The 13,528-nt window shown below is 49.2% G+C and overlaps 1 protein-coding gene across 1 annotated transcript in view; it reads left to right on the top strand.

The window, feature by feature from the left end:
* LOC135272751 (ephrin type-B receptor 4-like) overlaps positions 1-13,528 on the top strand; it is a 117,514-nt gene that overhangs the window by 54,780 nt on the left and 49,206 nt on the right. Inside the window, 4 exon segments of the mRNA XM_064371343.1 lie at positions 2,797-2,895; positions 3,625-3,684; positions 4,365-4,499; positions 4,647-4,755. Of these exon segments, the coding sequence (XP_064227413.1) occupies positions 2,797-2,895; positions 3,625-3,684; positions 4,365-4,499; positions 4,647-4,755 (403 nt within the window).

Below are 13,528 nucleotides of genomic sequence, written 5' to 3' on the forward strand. Positions count from 1 at the left end.
AATAAATAAAGAAAATGCAGGCTGGGATCTGCTGCTGGAGGGTGGGAGTCAGCGTCTCTGCAGTGTGGCCACCTGCAAGGGCAGAGCCAGGCCATTCCTGCAACCTCTCCGAGGGGCTCTCTCTAGTTCCCTTGTGGCAGGGCTACAGAAAGGCACCAGCTGTCAAAACAGGAACATGGGCTGCAGGTCCCAGCCCTGCAAAGCTGTGCACAGAAAAGGAGGTGTGGAGTTGAGAGGTGATAACTTCATAACTGACTGGGGCAGAAGACAGACCATAAGCAGACAAGAGAGTAGATGCTTCCTTACATGAAGAGCCATGGAGGAAGGAAACTGAAGTCAGGGGGAGCCAGAGTGAGTGTCTGCTGGGTGGGTTGAGACAGATGGAATCATTCAGAGCTTGGGAGTGATCTGTCACCAGCTTCAGGCAGGCAGTGGAAGGAGCTTGGTGTGCTCCCACCCAGCCAGGAGGCATGAGGGTTACCCATCAGGTGCAAGGAGCAAGGACTGAAGAGGACACACAAGCCAGGAGGAGCCTACATAAAGGGCTGGGGACCAGGAAAGGAGGGAAGACAGAAAGCATGCGCAGCCTCTCAGGATGGTTGATCAGCTGCAAAGGAGAATAGAGAATGGGGCTGAGCTGGGGTAGACAGGAAGTCAAGGGGCTGTCTGGGATTTGTTTACAAAGTGGTCATAGAGTCAAAGAGTGCTTGCATCCTCCAGGGATGTCCAGGACAGGGAGGAGACAGGACAGCACAGACAGTTAAGAGCAAAGTCCTTGAGTGGAGAGAGGGGCTGGAATACACTGCCCTGGCATCCCATCTTCAGATGCTTCCCCAGCATCCCGTCTTCAGATGCTTCCAGAATCCAGCCCGGAAGCCCCCAAACTAGTTTCTCAAACTGTGGCCAACACATAGCCCTCCCCATCCTAGTGTGCAAATGGGTGACAACACAGGCTTTTGGGTCAGAAAGGTCTTGGTCCCCACTCCCCAGACCCCAACACTGACTTCTCTACAGTTGAGAAGCATTCAGGAAGCCAAATCCCAGAACGCTGACCCCTAACATAAGCACCCCACGCTGGTCGATTTTCTCTCTTGGGAATGTTCTCTTTGTACAACCTCAGCCTTTTTTTCTGAAGGAAAGAAGGGAAAACCCGTAAAAAATGAAGCCTCTAGTTTCATGCTTAAGTTGAACTCTAAGGTTCACTGGCATTGCTGTGAACCTTAGGAGTTCTGAGTGTAGTCTCAGTTCTTAAAGCAAAAGCTGGGCATGTTTATCAATCACTTTTTGAGACAACATCTACTGAAAGAAACCAGAACTGAGTTTTGCAATGCCACCTCTGCACTGAGACCAGCCACTGCAGGCCACTTCAATCTCTATCAGAAAACTCTCAGCCTAAGAATATGTTCTCAAGGAACAAATGAAAGGAGAGGGCATGTTCCAAGGAAGCAGGAGACATTTTAATGAGCTCCTTCAAGGCACTGTTTATCCGGCCCTTCCCACGCATGACCCATGCATTTCACATGCTTTTTTCCTACCTTCTCCGAATGCCCAACTCAGCCTGATCACTCACCAAGGCATGGGAAAAACAATAAAAACAAGCATCCCCCTAGAAACCCTGGGTTCCTGGACTGCAGAAGCCCACGGAGAGGCTGCCATGAGAGACCGGCTCTGAGAAAGGTCTGGACAGGCTGGTGCTGTGCATCTGAGGAGGCGCAGTCGCCCTCTATGGACCCTGAGTCAATGTTTGGGATGGTGCATGGAGGGGCCTTGCACCACAGATGCAATGCCAGAATCATGTCTGGTGTGTAAACACACAGGGTACACATATGTAATAGCCATGCCCAGGCCCAGAGGCAAAAATCAGAAAAATTCTAAGCTAAGCACAACCTCTGCTGTGAACTGAATGCTTGTGACCCCAGAATTGTGTGTCTAAGCCCTCATCTTGATGTGATGCCGTGTGAGAATGGGGCCTGTAGAAGGTAATCAGGACATGGATGTGGAGCCCTCCTGATGGGCTGAGCATCCTTGGAAGGGACATGAGAGCGCTGCTTCCTTTCTCCCTCTGTGCCCTGGGAGGGCCAGAGCCAGCCATCTGCAAACCAGGAGGAGAGGCCTCATCAGAGCCCAAACCTGCCACTGCTGCCATCTTGGACTTCTCAGTTCCAGAACTGTGAGAAATGAATGTTTGTCCAGAGCCCCAGTCTATGATATTTTTGTTATAAGAGCTGAAATGAAGACAGCCTTCTAATCAGTAACATGAGAGCATGATGTTCACACACAGGCAGGGGATTATGTGAAGGTTCTATTTCCATGACTGCCCCTGTTCTAACCCAGTGTTCCTTAGCTCACTGGCGGCCTCTGATGGGGGAAGACATCAGTACATGTGCACGGTATTCTTTAGTAAGGACACTGACCTCAAAATAGAAAAATATTCAGGCAATTGTATTTGAACTCCTGCAAAATCTCTAAAAGTACCCTTATTCTTGGAGATCTGAGGAACATAGATCAAAACCCGCCACACACATAATTTTTTAACTTCTCCACTTTACAGATGAATAAGGTCCCACCTCAAGTGACCGAGTGATGTATGGGAGGCTGCCGTGTCCCCTAGGACACAGCTGTGCTTGACCTCCAGGGAGTGCTCCCACAGTGCGGGAGGGCAGATAACCCCAGTCAGGCCAAGCCCAGCCACTGCCAAACAACTGACCTCATTACAAGTATCTGTCAGGAAGAGAAGCACAAGGACACAGCCCGACTTCTACCATGGGGCAAAATCAGCCTCCCCCCTGCCCCAAGCCTGCACAGAGCATGCGCTGCAGCCCCCAGGACAGAAGGAGGTAGACCCATCTTCGCCCCCTCACACTTCATCAGGGGGTCTGCAGAAGCTGAAGGAAGGTTGTTCTACATGTCTGCCTGTCACATGCACAGAGGAGAGAGCTGGGAAGGGCCACAGACAGAATGGGGTGCAGAAAGGGTCCCTGACATAGACCACGGGGCAGGGGCCTGCAGCTCCCACAAGATGGACAGGCACCGCAGTGCGCACCAGGCTCTGCTGCTGGACCAGAAGGTGAATCATACACACTGGGGCTGGGCAAAGGCCCAAGCTGAAGGGGTTCTGTGGATGGCGAGTTTGCTACCCACAGAATGGGATGACTCATTTTTGGCAGGCGTGGCCTGAAGGACACATCATGAGCACACGGTGGCTGACTGTCCAGCAGAGCACAGGAAGAGCCACCACACCCCAGCCAGGGCACACCCACCAATCCAGCAGCTGGGCAGGGAGCAGCAAGGCCCACGTGCGCTCCCTCCTGCCCATCCAGCAGAGCCTCCCAGACACAGGCTGGCTCCTGTTTCACCAGTTGTCACCCAAGAGAGGCCCCAGTTTCCAAAACATTGTTTACCAAAGACAAAAGGTCACCACTGAGTGTAGAAAAGCACCTGCGGAGATTTGGGATGAGGCCTGTGAGGGGCCAGACTGCCCAGGCACAGGTGGTGCCAGCAGTAGGCATGGGAGGCCTGGGCAACCTCCACTAGTTCTGCCATGCTCTGGTCCTCCAGGGCAGAGAGGCCAGCTCACACCATGACTGGCATGCTCCTTGTGCCCTGGGCTACCACTTTCCACAGGGCATCTCTGCAGCAATCAGACGGGAGGGAAGCTGGGGGTCCTGTGGGCCCGCCCTCCAGGTGAGAGCCTGCCTGGAGGAGGTACCTTTGGAGGGAGGTGCTGGGAATGCCAGCAGTTGAGGGTCCATTCCTGAGTGAGGGCCTGAAACAGTGAAAACCAACCTAGGTCAGCACCCGGGGTGATGGGAGCCGCAGGAACCAAACAAGCTCTGAGGGGAGGCAAGAGAAGGGGTCAGACCAGGGGCCCAAGGCTCCAGGCAGGGAGCGCCCCAGCCCGAAGCTGATGAGAGAGGCCTGGGTCCTGCCCCTGCTCTGGGAAAGACACCACCTCCCCACCTCACAACCCCAAGCCAGAACCAAGGGTCCTTCCTGACCCCTTTTCTGTTCCCACCACATGCAGCCCCTCAGTAAGACCTCCGGGACAACTCACAGGTTTCAGGCTCTCTGCCCCAGCACGGGGACCTGGTCCAATGCTGAGCCACCATCTCCCATGAGCACAGTCCCTGCCAGCTCCCTGCCTCTCCCCTGCCCAGCACACTTACCTCTCCATGGGACAAACACAAGCCCATCTCTTCCCTGTCATCAGATTAGTCTGAAAATGCAGACTCATCCACACACACTGACCCTTGGCCTGGGCCTCCCGCTGCACTCACAGGAGGCCGCCTCAGCCTCGCTCTGCTTTTCCTGCCCCCACCCCACCCCATGCAGCCCCCCATGCCCTGCTCCTCCTCATCCTGCAGACAGCAGTGCTCTTTCCTCCTCAGGCTTCATGGGCCAAGCATCTGACCCAGAGAGCTTCCTGTGCATCATCAGACCCACCATCCCTCACTGCCCCAGGCTAAACCCAGCTTTGCTCTTCCTTCTGGCCTCTCACCGTGACTCTGTGACCCTGTGTCCATCAGCTCTCCTCCTGGCTCCCCACCTGTATTCTGGAGGGCAGAGGGGCATCTGCCCCAATCCCCACCTATCCACATGGCATCCCGAACAAGCCCTCAGCAGTCCCTGTTGTGTTTGCTCTGCAGGCCCATGTAAGAAGCCAGGCCCAGAGGTGGCCTCTGGAGTGCTCACTCTCAGCTGCTCCTGCGCACACCACAGAGAGAGGGGACTGGATGCCTGGGACTTAAGAAAAGGGTAGGGAGGACTGCAGGGTCCAAACCAGGTGCTGGGAGGCTCCAGACCCATGTACTCTAAAGTGCAGCGGATGGCTCAGAGCAGGCGTGCAGGGAGAAAAGCAGGCACACTCTACATGGGGCCCCTGGGAGCAGGAAGTAGAGGGAGGAACCAGGCCTGGAGGCTGGAGGGAGCAGAGGAAGACTCCATCCTCTGCGGCCCACTCGGGGCTGGCTGAGGAGAGCCTGTCCTGCTCTGGTCTGGAAGAACCCATGGATTCTGAAAGAATACCATCTGCAAGGACAGCCTCCCAAGCCTTGTGTACACACTCTCCAGTCATGGGAAATGGACAGAGCTGTGTTTACAGGGGCCTGGCAGGGAGCCACAAGGCAACCTCGCAATGTAGTGGTAAAATTTTGGACAGAGCGCAGACTGGTTTCAGGAATATTCCCAGAAGGCCAAGGTTCCCAGATGGGACAGAAGCAAAGCTGCAAATTTTCTGGGGTCTGTGGTAGCTTTGTGCCAAGAGAGAACATCAGGGAGGGGGTCCACTCTGACAATGTGTGGTGCCATCTCTGCCACTGGAGCCCGCAATCACACCCCAGAGGCTGGCACGGCTGATGCAGGCTCACAGAGAGCCTTGATCCTCCTGAGAGGGGGAATCAACAGCTTCTTTTAGGGAGAACAAGGAAACCTAGGGCTCTGTGGGGTTGAGGGGAATTCAAGGAACCCACGCAGACACGAACGCCCCAGCTGCAGCTGATTGTGGAGTGGGTCTGAGCACAGGATGCGCCTGTGACCTTCCACCCTCTCCTGATGAAAATGAGGCCATCAGTATCTCCACTATCGAGTGGGGTTGTGGAGAATGTAATCAGATGCATGCCAAGTGCAGAGGACATGAGTGAGTGTGCAGGAAGTCTCAGCTCTGTCCCATGCCCGGCCTGAAGGAGCCGCAGCCACCCTGAGTCTCCTTGTGCAGAGAAATCATGGCTGAGCCTGAAGAGGCCTCTGTGATGAAGAGCCAGATGAAATTCAGTCCATGATTTAGTTTTCTGAATCTATACAGGGCTAAAGAAGAAAGGAAAAGACGTCTGCATCCAGGGTTCTCGTAAGAGTCTGAACTCCACGATTCATCTCTTGAGTAGTTCCGCTGGCTTTGCATCCAAGCAGAGTTTTGTGGTCTAAAGGGTGCTCCTGCACACATGATTATATTTGATCTCCGCAATAATCTAACACAAAAGCAGTGCCACTACCATGTCCCCAGGTCCCAGATGCGGGAACAGCTCACAGGTAAGAAGCCCTGCTGAGCTCCTTTTAAGCCCAAGCCCCGTCTACCTCACTGGCGCCCCCTGCAGAGCCAGCCTCAGCTTCCACTCTGTGAAGTGCATGTGAGCTCCAGCAGCACAGGCGGGTACCTGGGGGTGTGAGGGGCAGCCCCTCCTCCCTGGCTCCTGCCCACTGTGTGCCTGGCTTCAAGTTCAGAAGGGGAAGGGCCTCAGAGAGGGATTCGTGCATACCCACAGTCCTGTCAACCCCAGTCACCTGGCTAGGCATGATGCACAGCTGTCTTTTTTTTGTAATTATACTTTAAGTTCCGGAGTACATGTGCAGATCTGTCAGGATTGTTGCATAGGTACACACATGCCATGATGGTTTGCTGCCTCCATCCCCCTCATCACTTACATCGATGCACAGCTGTCTTAATGCCATCTACCTCCAATCTTAAATACCTCCAAGTGTCAATACACAATTCCCTTTTTTTAAAAAAAAATCCAAACAGAAACAATACCAGAGAGTGAAAAAGGGAGATGCTGAAGCAATTACCAATCAAAGGAACGGCCAAGGGAGCAGGCTCTAAAGCTGCTGTCCAGCCTCCCCAACATTGACTCTTATAGGTAGAGGGAGGCACCCCTATGTCAACCTGACAGCTCATGGATTCTTCTCACTTCCTCCTTGCTGGGGCTGGGGGCCTGAGGAACTGACTCTTCACTTGAGAAGTGTCAGATCTGGGCAGCTTATTTCTTCTTGCACTTTAAGAACTGACCGAGGCAGAAATAACCTTAAAAAGGTGGGGTTAGTATCTTCTGGGATTTCTGGAGCACTTCTTTGCTTACATAACATGAGGAGGTGCTGAGTTTGGGCTGCAGCTCTCAGTTGGAGGGGAAGCAACCCCTGGACAGGTGAATCAGCAGAAAAGACTCCTATGTGGGTCTGGGGGTGGAGACCAGCATGGAGCAGGCTGTCAGGAGACTCCAGATAGACCAAGATGAGCAACTGTATCATGTTTCCAGTGGCTGAGATGGAAGAGGAGGCAGCAGCATACATCAGCAGGACCTGGAGGGACCTGGGTTCAAACCTGGCCTCTGCCACTGACTGGCAACAGGACTGCAAACCAAGAACACTGACATTTGCTTCTCAGAATTCTTCCAAGAAAGCATTTTGTGTAGAAACTAATCTATTCCATACACTTCGCAGAAGCTCCTCTTCCAATCTTCAAGTCATCTGTGTGGATAACTTTCTGAGTCTGCTGGGCCTTTCTTGTGAACCAGCTGCTGGATGTTCGAGGTGCCCACAGAGTGAAAACAGGACACCTCCACCACATAGGACTCTGCAGTTTATTTAGTGACAAAGAAGGCTCTGGCCCCCAGAACCAAGAAAAGGGGTCAGATGGGAAAAGAAGTGAAGGGGAGGCAAGGTCTGTTTATGAGTGGGGTGGGAAGGGCTCTCTGGAGGAGGCATTACTCAAAGTCACAGACAAGGTAGGCCACAGTCAAGGACTGGGAGTGGGTGCTGCCTCTGAAGACAGGAGACAGGGCCTCTGGGAGATGGGTGAGGGCAGAAGGCCTCTCAGGTGGAGCTCAGGATAGTGTAGGGTGGCCTGTCCAAGCCATTGCCAGCTTTAGAGACCAGAAAAACTCTCATTAAGATCTGATTTTCCATATGCACTGTAAATTAACAAATGGCATTGTCTCAGGACACCCGAAAGTGTTCTAATAGTGCCAGGGGCAAGGGGAGGGCACAATTGTGATTGTTGAACAACATTTGAAAGATTCTGGTCTAAAAAATTCAGAAAAAAATGTAGGAGTTTCTGAATATAGAGTAGAAAAATAAAGGTCTGCTGTGACTGCAAATACTTACTTTATTTACTAAAAGCCCACGGAGGACAGAAGAAGCCTGTCCACAACATAGGGCCCTGACCCACCTCAGAGACAGCCACAGACAGCATGAGGCCAAGACAGAGAGCTGTGACCTTCACCTACTGGGAGCTGCAGAGAGGGATGCAAGGGAGGAGAAGCAGGCAAGTGGGGGCTGCACAGGAAGGGTGAGTTTCCGACAGGACCATGCACACCACACTGCCCCACAGCTCACCCAGAAAACCCAGTTCCTGAGCCATCGTGTGGATGATGCTGCTGCTGCACACTGCACCACTTGGTGGGTGATTTATCACCAGCTTAGAAACTTCCTCAGAGGAAGACACTCGGAATTAATCTACCACCTTAAATATCTGCTCCTTGAACATCTGGCTGTCAGGCCCCAGATAACAACAAGCTGCTGGAGCCATCCTGGGATGTGGGGGAGGAAGAGAGGGGACCTTGTTTATGAGTGGACAAGGTCATTCTGCAACCATCCTCATCGCACTCAGAACAGCCAAGCTAGCACCACCAGCAAATGCTCATCTCATCCTCAAAGCAGTCAGGGGACCTGCTGTGTTGCTCCGTGCCAAGGCATCCCCCAGGCTGCCTGACTCACAGTGGGGAAAGTGAGACTCCTGTGGGAGGGCATCTTCTCATGAGCTTCACTTGGTTCTCGGGCATTAACTAACCTTATGAAATCATTTGCTGACTTTTGTTTAATTGAGATAATATTCACATAAAATAAAACTCATCATTTTAACCATCTTAAAGTGTACAAGTCAGAGGTATGTCATATATTCACAATGCCATCCAAACATCAATGCTACCTAATTCAGAAAGATTTTCATCACTCCAAAAGACACTCCATGCCATTAAGCGGCTACTCCACCCCCAGACAATAAAAACCATCAATCCATGTTTTGTCCCTATGGGTCTGGCTATTCTGGACTTTCCTAGGCATGGCATCATGCGGCGTGTGGCTCTCTGTGACTGGCTGTATTCAATTAGCACCGTGTTCTCAAGGCGTTTCTGTTCTGCGGCATGCACACATCAGCACTGCTTTTCCTTTATGGCTCAATGACACCCCACTGGATGGATGGACCAACTCGGGTTGTTCCCTCTCTTGGCTGTGAGTACTGCTTCTATTAACATGATATACAGGTGTTTATATACACATATTTTAGTTTTCTCGAGTATACTTAGAGGTGAACATTACATGTCACTACTTCCCAGGCACGGCCTCTAAAGGTGATGTTTTATGTTTACACACACAGCGTTCTATGATTTCGTTCCATTCTGGAATGGTACTGAGCAATACAGGAGGGAAGAAATTCTAGGTCTGTTCCCTCACAATAGGCTGCAATATTGAAAACCTCTGTTGGGGAACACCGTATTTATACATAAATTTTTCCATAAACACACTCATATTATCATATAAGTGTGTGTGTGTTTATTTACCTCACTTATATCTGTCTATATTCATACAGAGTAACAATATAGAAAATATTATTGATAGGTGGAGGCAATGAAAAGAATATAAAAAGAAACTTCCATACCTGTGAAGACCTGTCTGCCTGTAAGCCATATCCACAATAGTACACAAATAAAGCTACACTCTGACATGCATCCTGCTGCATGTTATGTGCAATAGAAAACCATTCATTCTTGCTGCTCGTTTCTGTGGGTAGAAAACGTATAAAGCCCACAGCGTCATTCACTGCCAGGTTGATGTTAACCCTTCCTCCTTCTGGTGAGCACCAGGTCAGAGGTGAACTAGCCCCAGTCCAAAGGCCCTCACCCAGATCTGAGAATGCTGACTTCTCTTCAATGTTTTTATCAGGACTGTGGATTTTCTTTCTTTCTTTATTAATGTTTGATGTCAAAACAACTCCTGTCTTTAATTTTTGCTGGCTGGAGAAATGTCTTTTTGGCTATGGGGGAAAAAAGCCTAGATCTATTTCCCGAAAATAGACTGTCATACTGAGAGCAAATGTTAGGGTGCATGGTACCTGGGCAGAAGACAACAGGCCGGAGTTAACGTGCACCCTAGGACCAAAACTGGCTGCATTGCTCAGGCCAGTTGTTCTTTCTGTCAAGGACTTTGCCCACTGCTGTTAGCCAGCTCTTCCCAGTCCTGGCTGGGTGGACGGAACCTCACTGGGCTGGTTTCCTGAGTCCCTGAATTAAAAACACCTGGGTACCAGGTAACAAGGACTTTGTCATAAGTAGAAGGAGAATGGAGTGGGGCATTTGGCTTGGATTAGATAAACTTGTATTTAGTTAATTGGTCCATTGGATTCACCTGGGCTGGAGCAGCTGGCACGGGAGATGACCAATGACCTAGCTTTTTATGGGGCTTTCTTTTGTATGGATATAGATAGGTAGATAAGTAAACACACACATACAGCATTATATGAGTATTTCTATGTCATGTTTATTTGTAAGTATGTCTGTGCTAAAAAAAAAAGCCCCAAATAAAATCTAGGTCAAAGGTTATTTCAGGTTCCAGCCCCTACAGCCCAGGTGAATCAATGCAGCCAATTAGCTCAGCCCAGGTGAGTTCAATCAGCCAATGACGTGACGTGGGACTGCTGAAGCATCAAGGCAGTCCCACAAGGATGGATGTAAAAAACACAGACATCCCTCAAGAAAAAGCACAGGGCCCTGAGATGCTGAGTGGGACATGACACCTTATATGATGGCACAGCTCACTCACTTCCTGGACCTTTTGCCTAAAGGTGAAGCTTTATGTTTATATGTACAAAATTCTGTGGTTGAGTTCCATCCTGGGATGGTATTGAGCCATACAGCAGGGAAGAAAAACAAGGTCTGTGCCCTTAGGATAGGCTGGAGTATTGAAAGCATCTGTTGGGAAATATTGAATGTATACTGAATACTTCCATAGGTATCTCAGATAATACTCTTTGCCTGTGTTTATCTGTCTACTTGTCTACATCTATATCCATATATGTATATATCTATCTACAATGATACAGAGTAAATATACACAAGGTAGAAGTATTGCTAGGTATTAAAATAATAATATAAAAAGGCTTCCATACATGTAAAGACTTATGTGCTCTTTAAACTATATCTACAATGCCACACAAATGAACATATACTCTGAAAACATCCTGATGCATTCTATGTATACTAAGGAATGATTGATCTTTACTCCCCACTTCTGTGAGCAGTAAATTCATGAAGGCCATGGGAGTCATTCATTGTGAGGTCGATAATGACCCTTTTCTTTCCAGTAGACACCAGGCCAGGGATGAACCAGCCCTAGTTCAAAGGCTTTCACTCAATTTATTTTATTTGTTTTTTGAGATGGAGTCTTGCTCTGTCACTCAGCCTGGTCAAAGGTCATTTTAGATTCCAGCTGCTACAGCCCTCATGAGTCAATTCAGCCAAATAGCTCAGCCCAGGTGAGTCCAATCAGCCAATGAGGTGACTTGGGACCGCTGAAGCATCACTGCTAGAGTGCAGTGGCACAGTCTCGGCTCACTGCAACCTCTGCCTCCAGGTTAAAACGAGCCTCTCAAGTAGCTGGGATTGCAGGCACACACCATCATGTCCAGATAATGTTTTTTATATAGTTTTAGTAGAGACAGTTTCACCATGTTGGCTAGGCTGGTCTCTAACCCCTGACCTCAAGTGATCTGCCTGCCTCAGCTTCCCAAATGGCTAAGATTACAGGCATGAGGTCCCATGCCCATCTGACAAGTACACTCTTGTCTTTCAGGGTTGGTTGCTGGAGAGAGGTTTATTTGGGTCAAGAAAAGAACACTAGGTCTGTGCCCTGAAGATAAACTGCAGCACTGAAAGCAAATGTGGGGAAACATGGTTCCTGGGCAAAAGACGACAAGGTTAGAGTCAACGTGTGCCCAAGTGCCAAAAGTGGCTCTTACTGGCCAGTCCAATGGTCCTGTGTGTCAAAGACCACACCCACTTGTGTCAGCCAGTTCTCGATGGCCCTAGCTGGATAGCCATAACAGTGCTGGGTAGGTTTGATGAGCTCCTGAACTAAACAAAACCTCAGTGCCAAATAATGAAGGCTTTTTTACAGGTACAAGAATGGGAAGTGGTGTGTGGCTCAAATTGAATTCACTTGGACTGAACTAATTTTCTGATTGGATACATCTAGGATAGAGGGGATAGAAACAATAAAAGACCTCTGACTAGTTTTCTTTTGGAGCTTTTCTTTGTAGATATTCATATAAATAGACAGACCCATAAGCACACACACAGGATTATATGAGTATGTCTATGTAAGTTGTGAGTACATCTGTGTATAAAAGCCCAAATAAAAACTAGGTCAAAGGTCCTTCCTTTTCCAGCCCCTCCAGCCCAGGTGAATCTACTCAATTAGCTCAATTAGCTGATGGGAAAGGTGAGTCCCATCAGCTAATTGGCCCAACCCAGGTGAATTCCACTTAAGAATTGGAACTATTAATCATCAAGGCAGGACCACAGTGGCAGATATGAAGAATGCAGGCCTACATCCAGAAGAGAATCTTGTCCCTGAAGTGTTAAGGTGGACAAAAAACCTTAAGTGGAGGTTGGGCAAAGTGACTCATGCCTGTAATCCTAGCACTTTGGGAGGCTGAGGCAGGTGAATAACTTGAGATGAGGAGTTCGAGACCAAACTGACCAAAATGATGTAACCCTGTCTTTACTAAAAATACAAAAATCAGCCAGTTGTGGTGGTGTGCACCTATAATCTCAGCTACTTGGGAGGCTGAGTCTGGAGAATCACTTGAACCCGGGAGGGAGAGGTTGCAGTGAGCCAAGATTGCACCACTGCACTCCAGCCTGGGTAAAAAATGTGAAACTCTGCCTGAAAAGAAAAATAAAATTTGGGCCGGGCATGGTGGCTCATGCCTATAATCCCAGCACTTTGGGAGGCCGAGGTGGGAGGATCACGAGGTCAAGAGATCGAGACCATCCTGGTCAACATGGTGAAACCCCGTCTCTACTAAAAAAATACAAAAATTAGCTGGGCATGGTGGCGCATGTCTGTAGTCCCAGCTACTCAGGAGGCTAAGGCAGGAGAATTGCTTGAACCCAGGAGGCAGAGGTTGTGGTGAGCCGAGATCACACCATTGTACTCCAGCCTGGGTAACAAGAGTGAAACTCCATCTCAAAAAAAGAAAAAAGAAAAAAAAAGAAAAATAAAATTTAACTGGCAGTATTGTCAGCTTACCTGCCAGGCCTTGCTCCTAAAAATAAAATGTTGTTTATGTTTATACATACAAGGTTCTATGGCTGTTTTTCATTCTAGGATGGTATTGAGCCATACAGGAGGGAAGAAAGACTAAGTCTGCACCCTTAAGACAGGTAGCATTACTGACAATGTTTGTTGGCAAGTACCCCAATGTATACATGCATATTTACATAGAAATACTCATATATTTCTGTGTATGGATATTTATATAAATATCTACATCTATATATCTATGTGTCTCTATTCATACAAGATGTAGATATAGAAGGTAGAAGTATTGATATTTTTAGGTCCTGATAGTAATATAAGACATCCATTCACGTAGAGGCCTGTCTATCCTATAAACTATGTCTGTAATAGTAAATAGTAACCAAACAGTGTGTGACACGCATCCTGCTGCACTCAGTGTATGCGAAGGAGCCATTGGTCCTTG

Source organism: Aotus nancymaae, unplaced genomic scaffold, assembly GCF_030222135.1.
Source record: "Aotus nancymaae isolate 86718 unplaced genomic scaffold, 86718_ANA_hifiasm-v0.15.2.pri h1tg000131l, whole genome shotgun sequence".
Classification (NCBI taxonomy): domain Eukaryota; kingdom Metazoa; phylum Chordata; class Mammalia; order Primates; family Aotidae; genus Aotus; species Aotus nancymaae.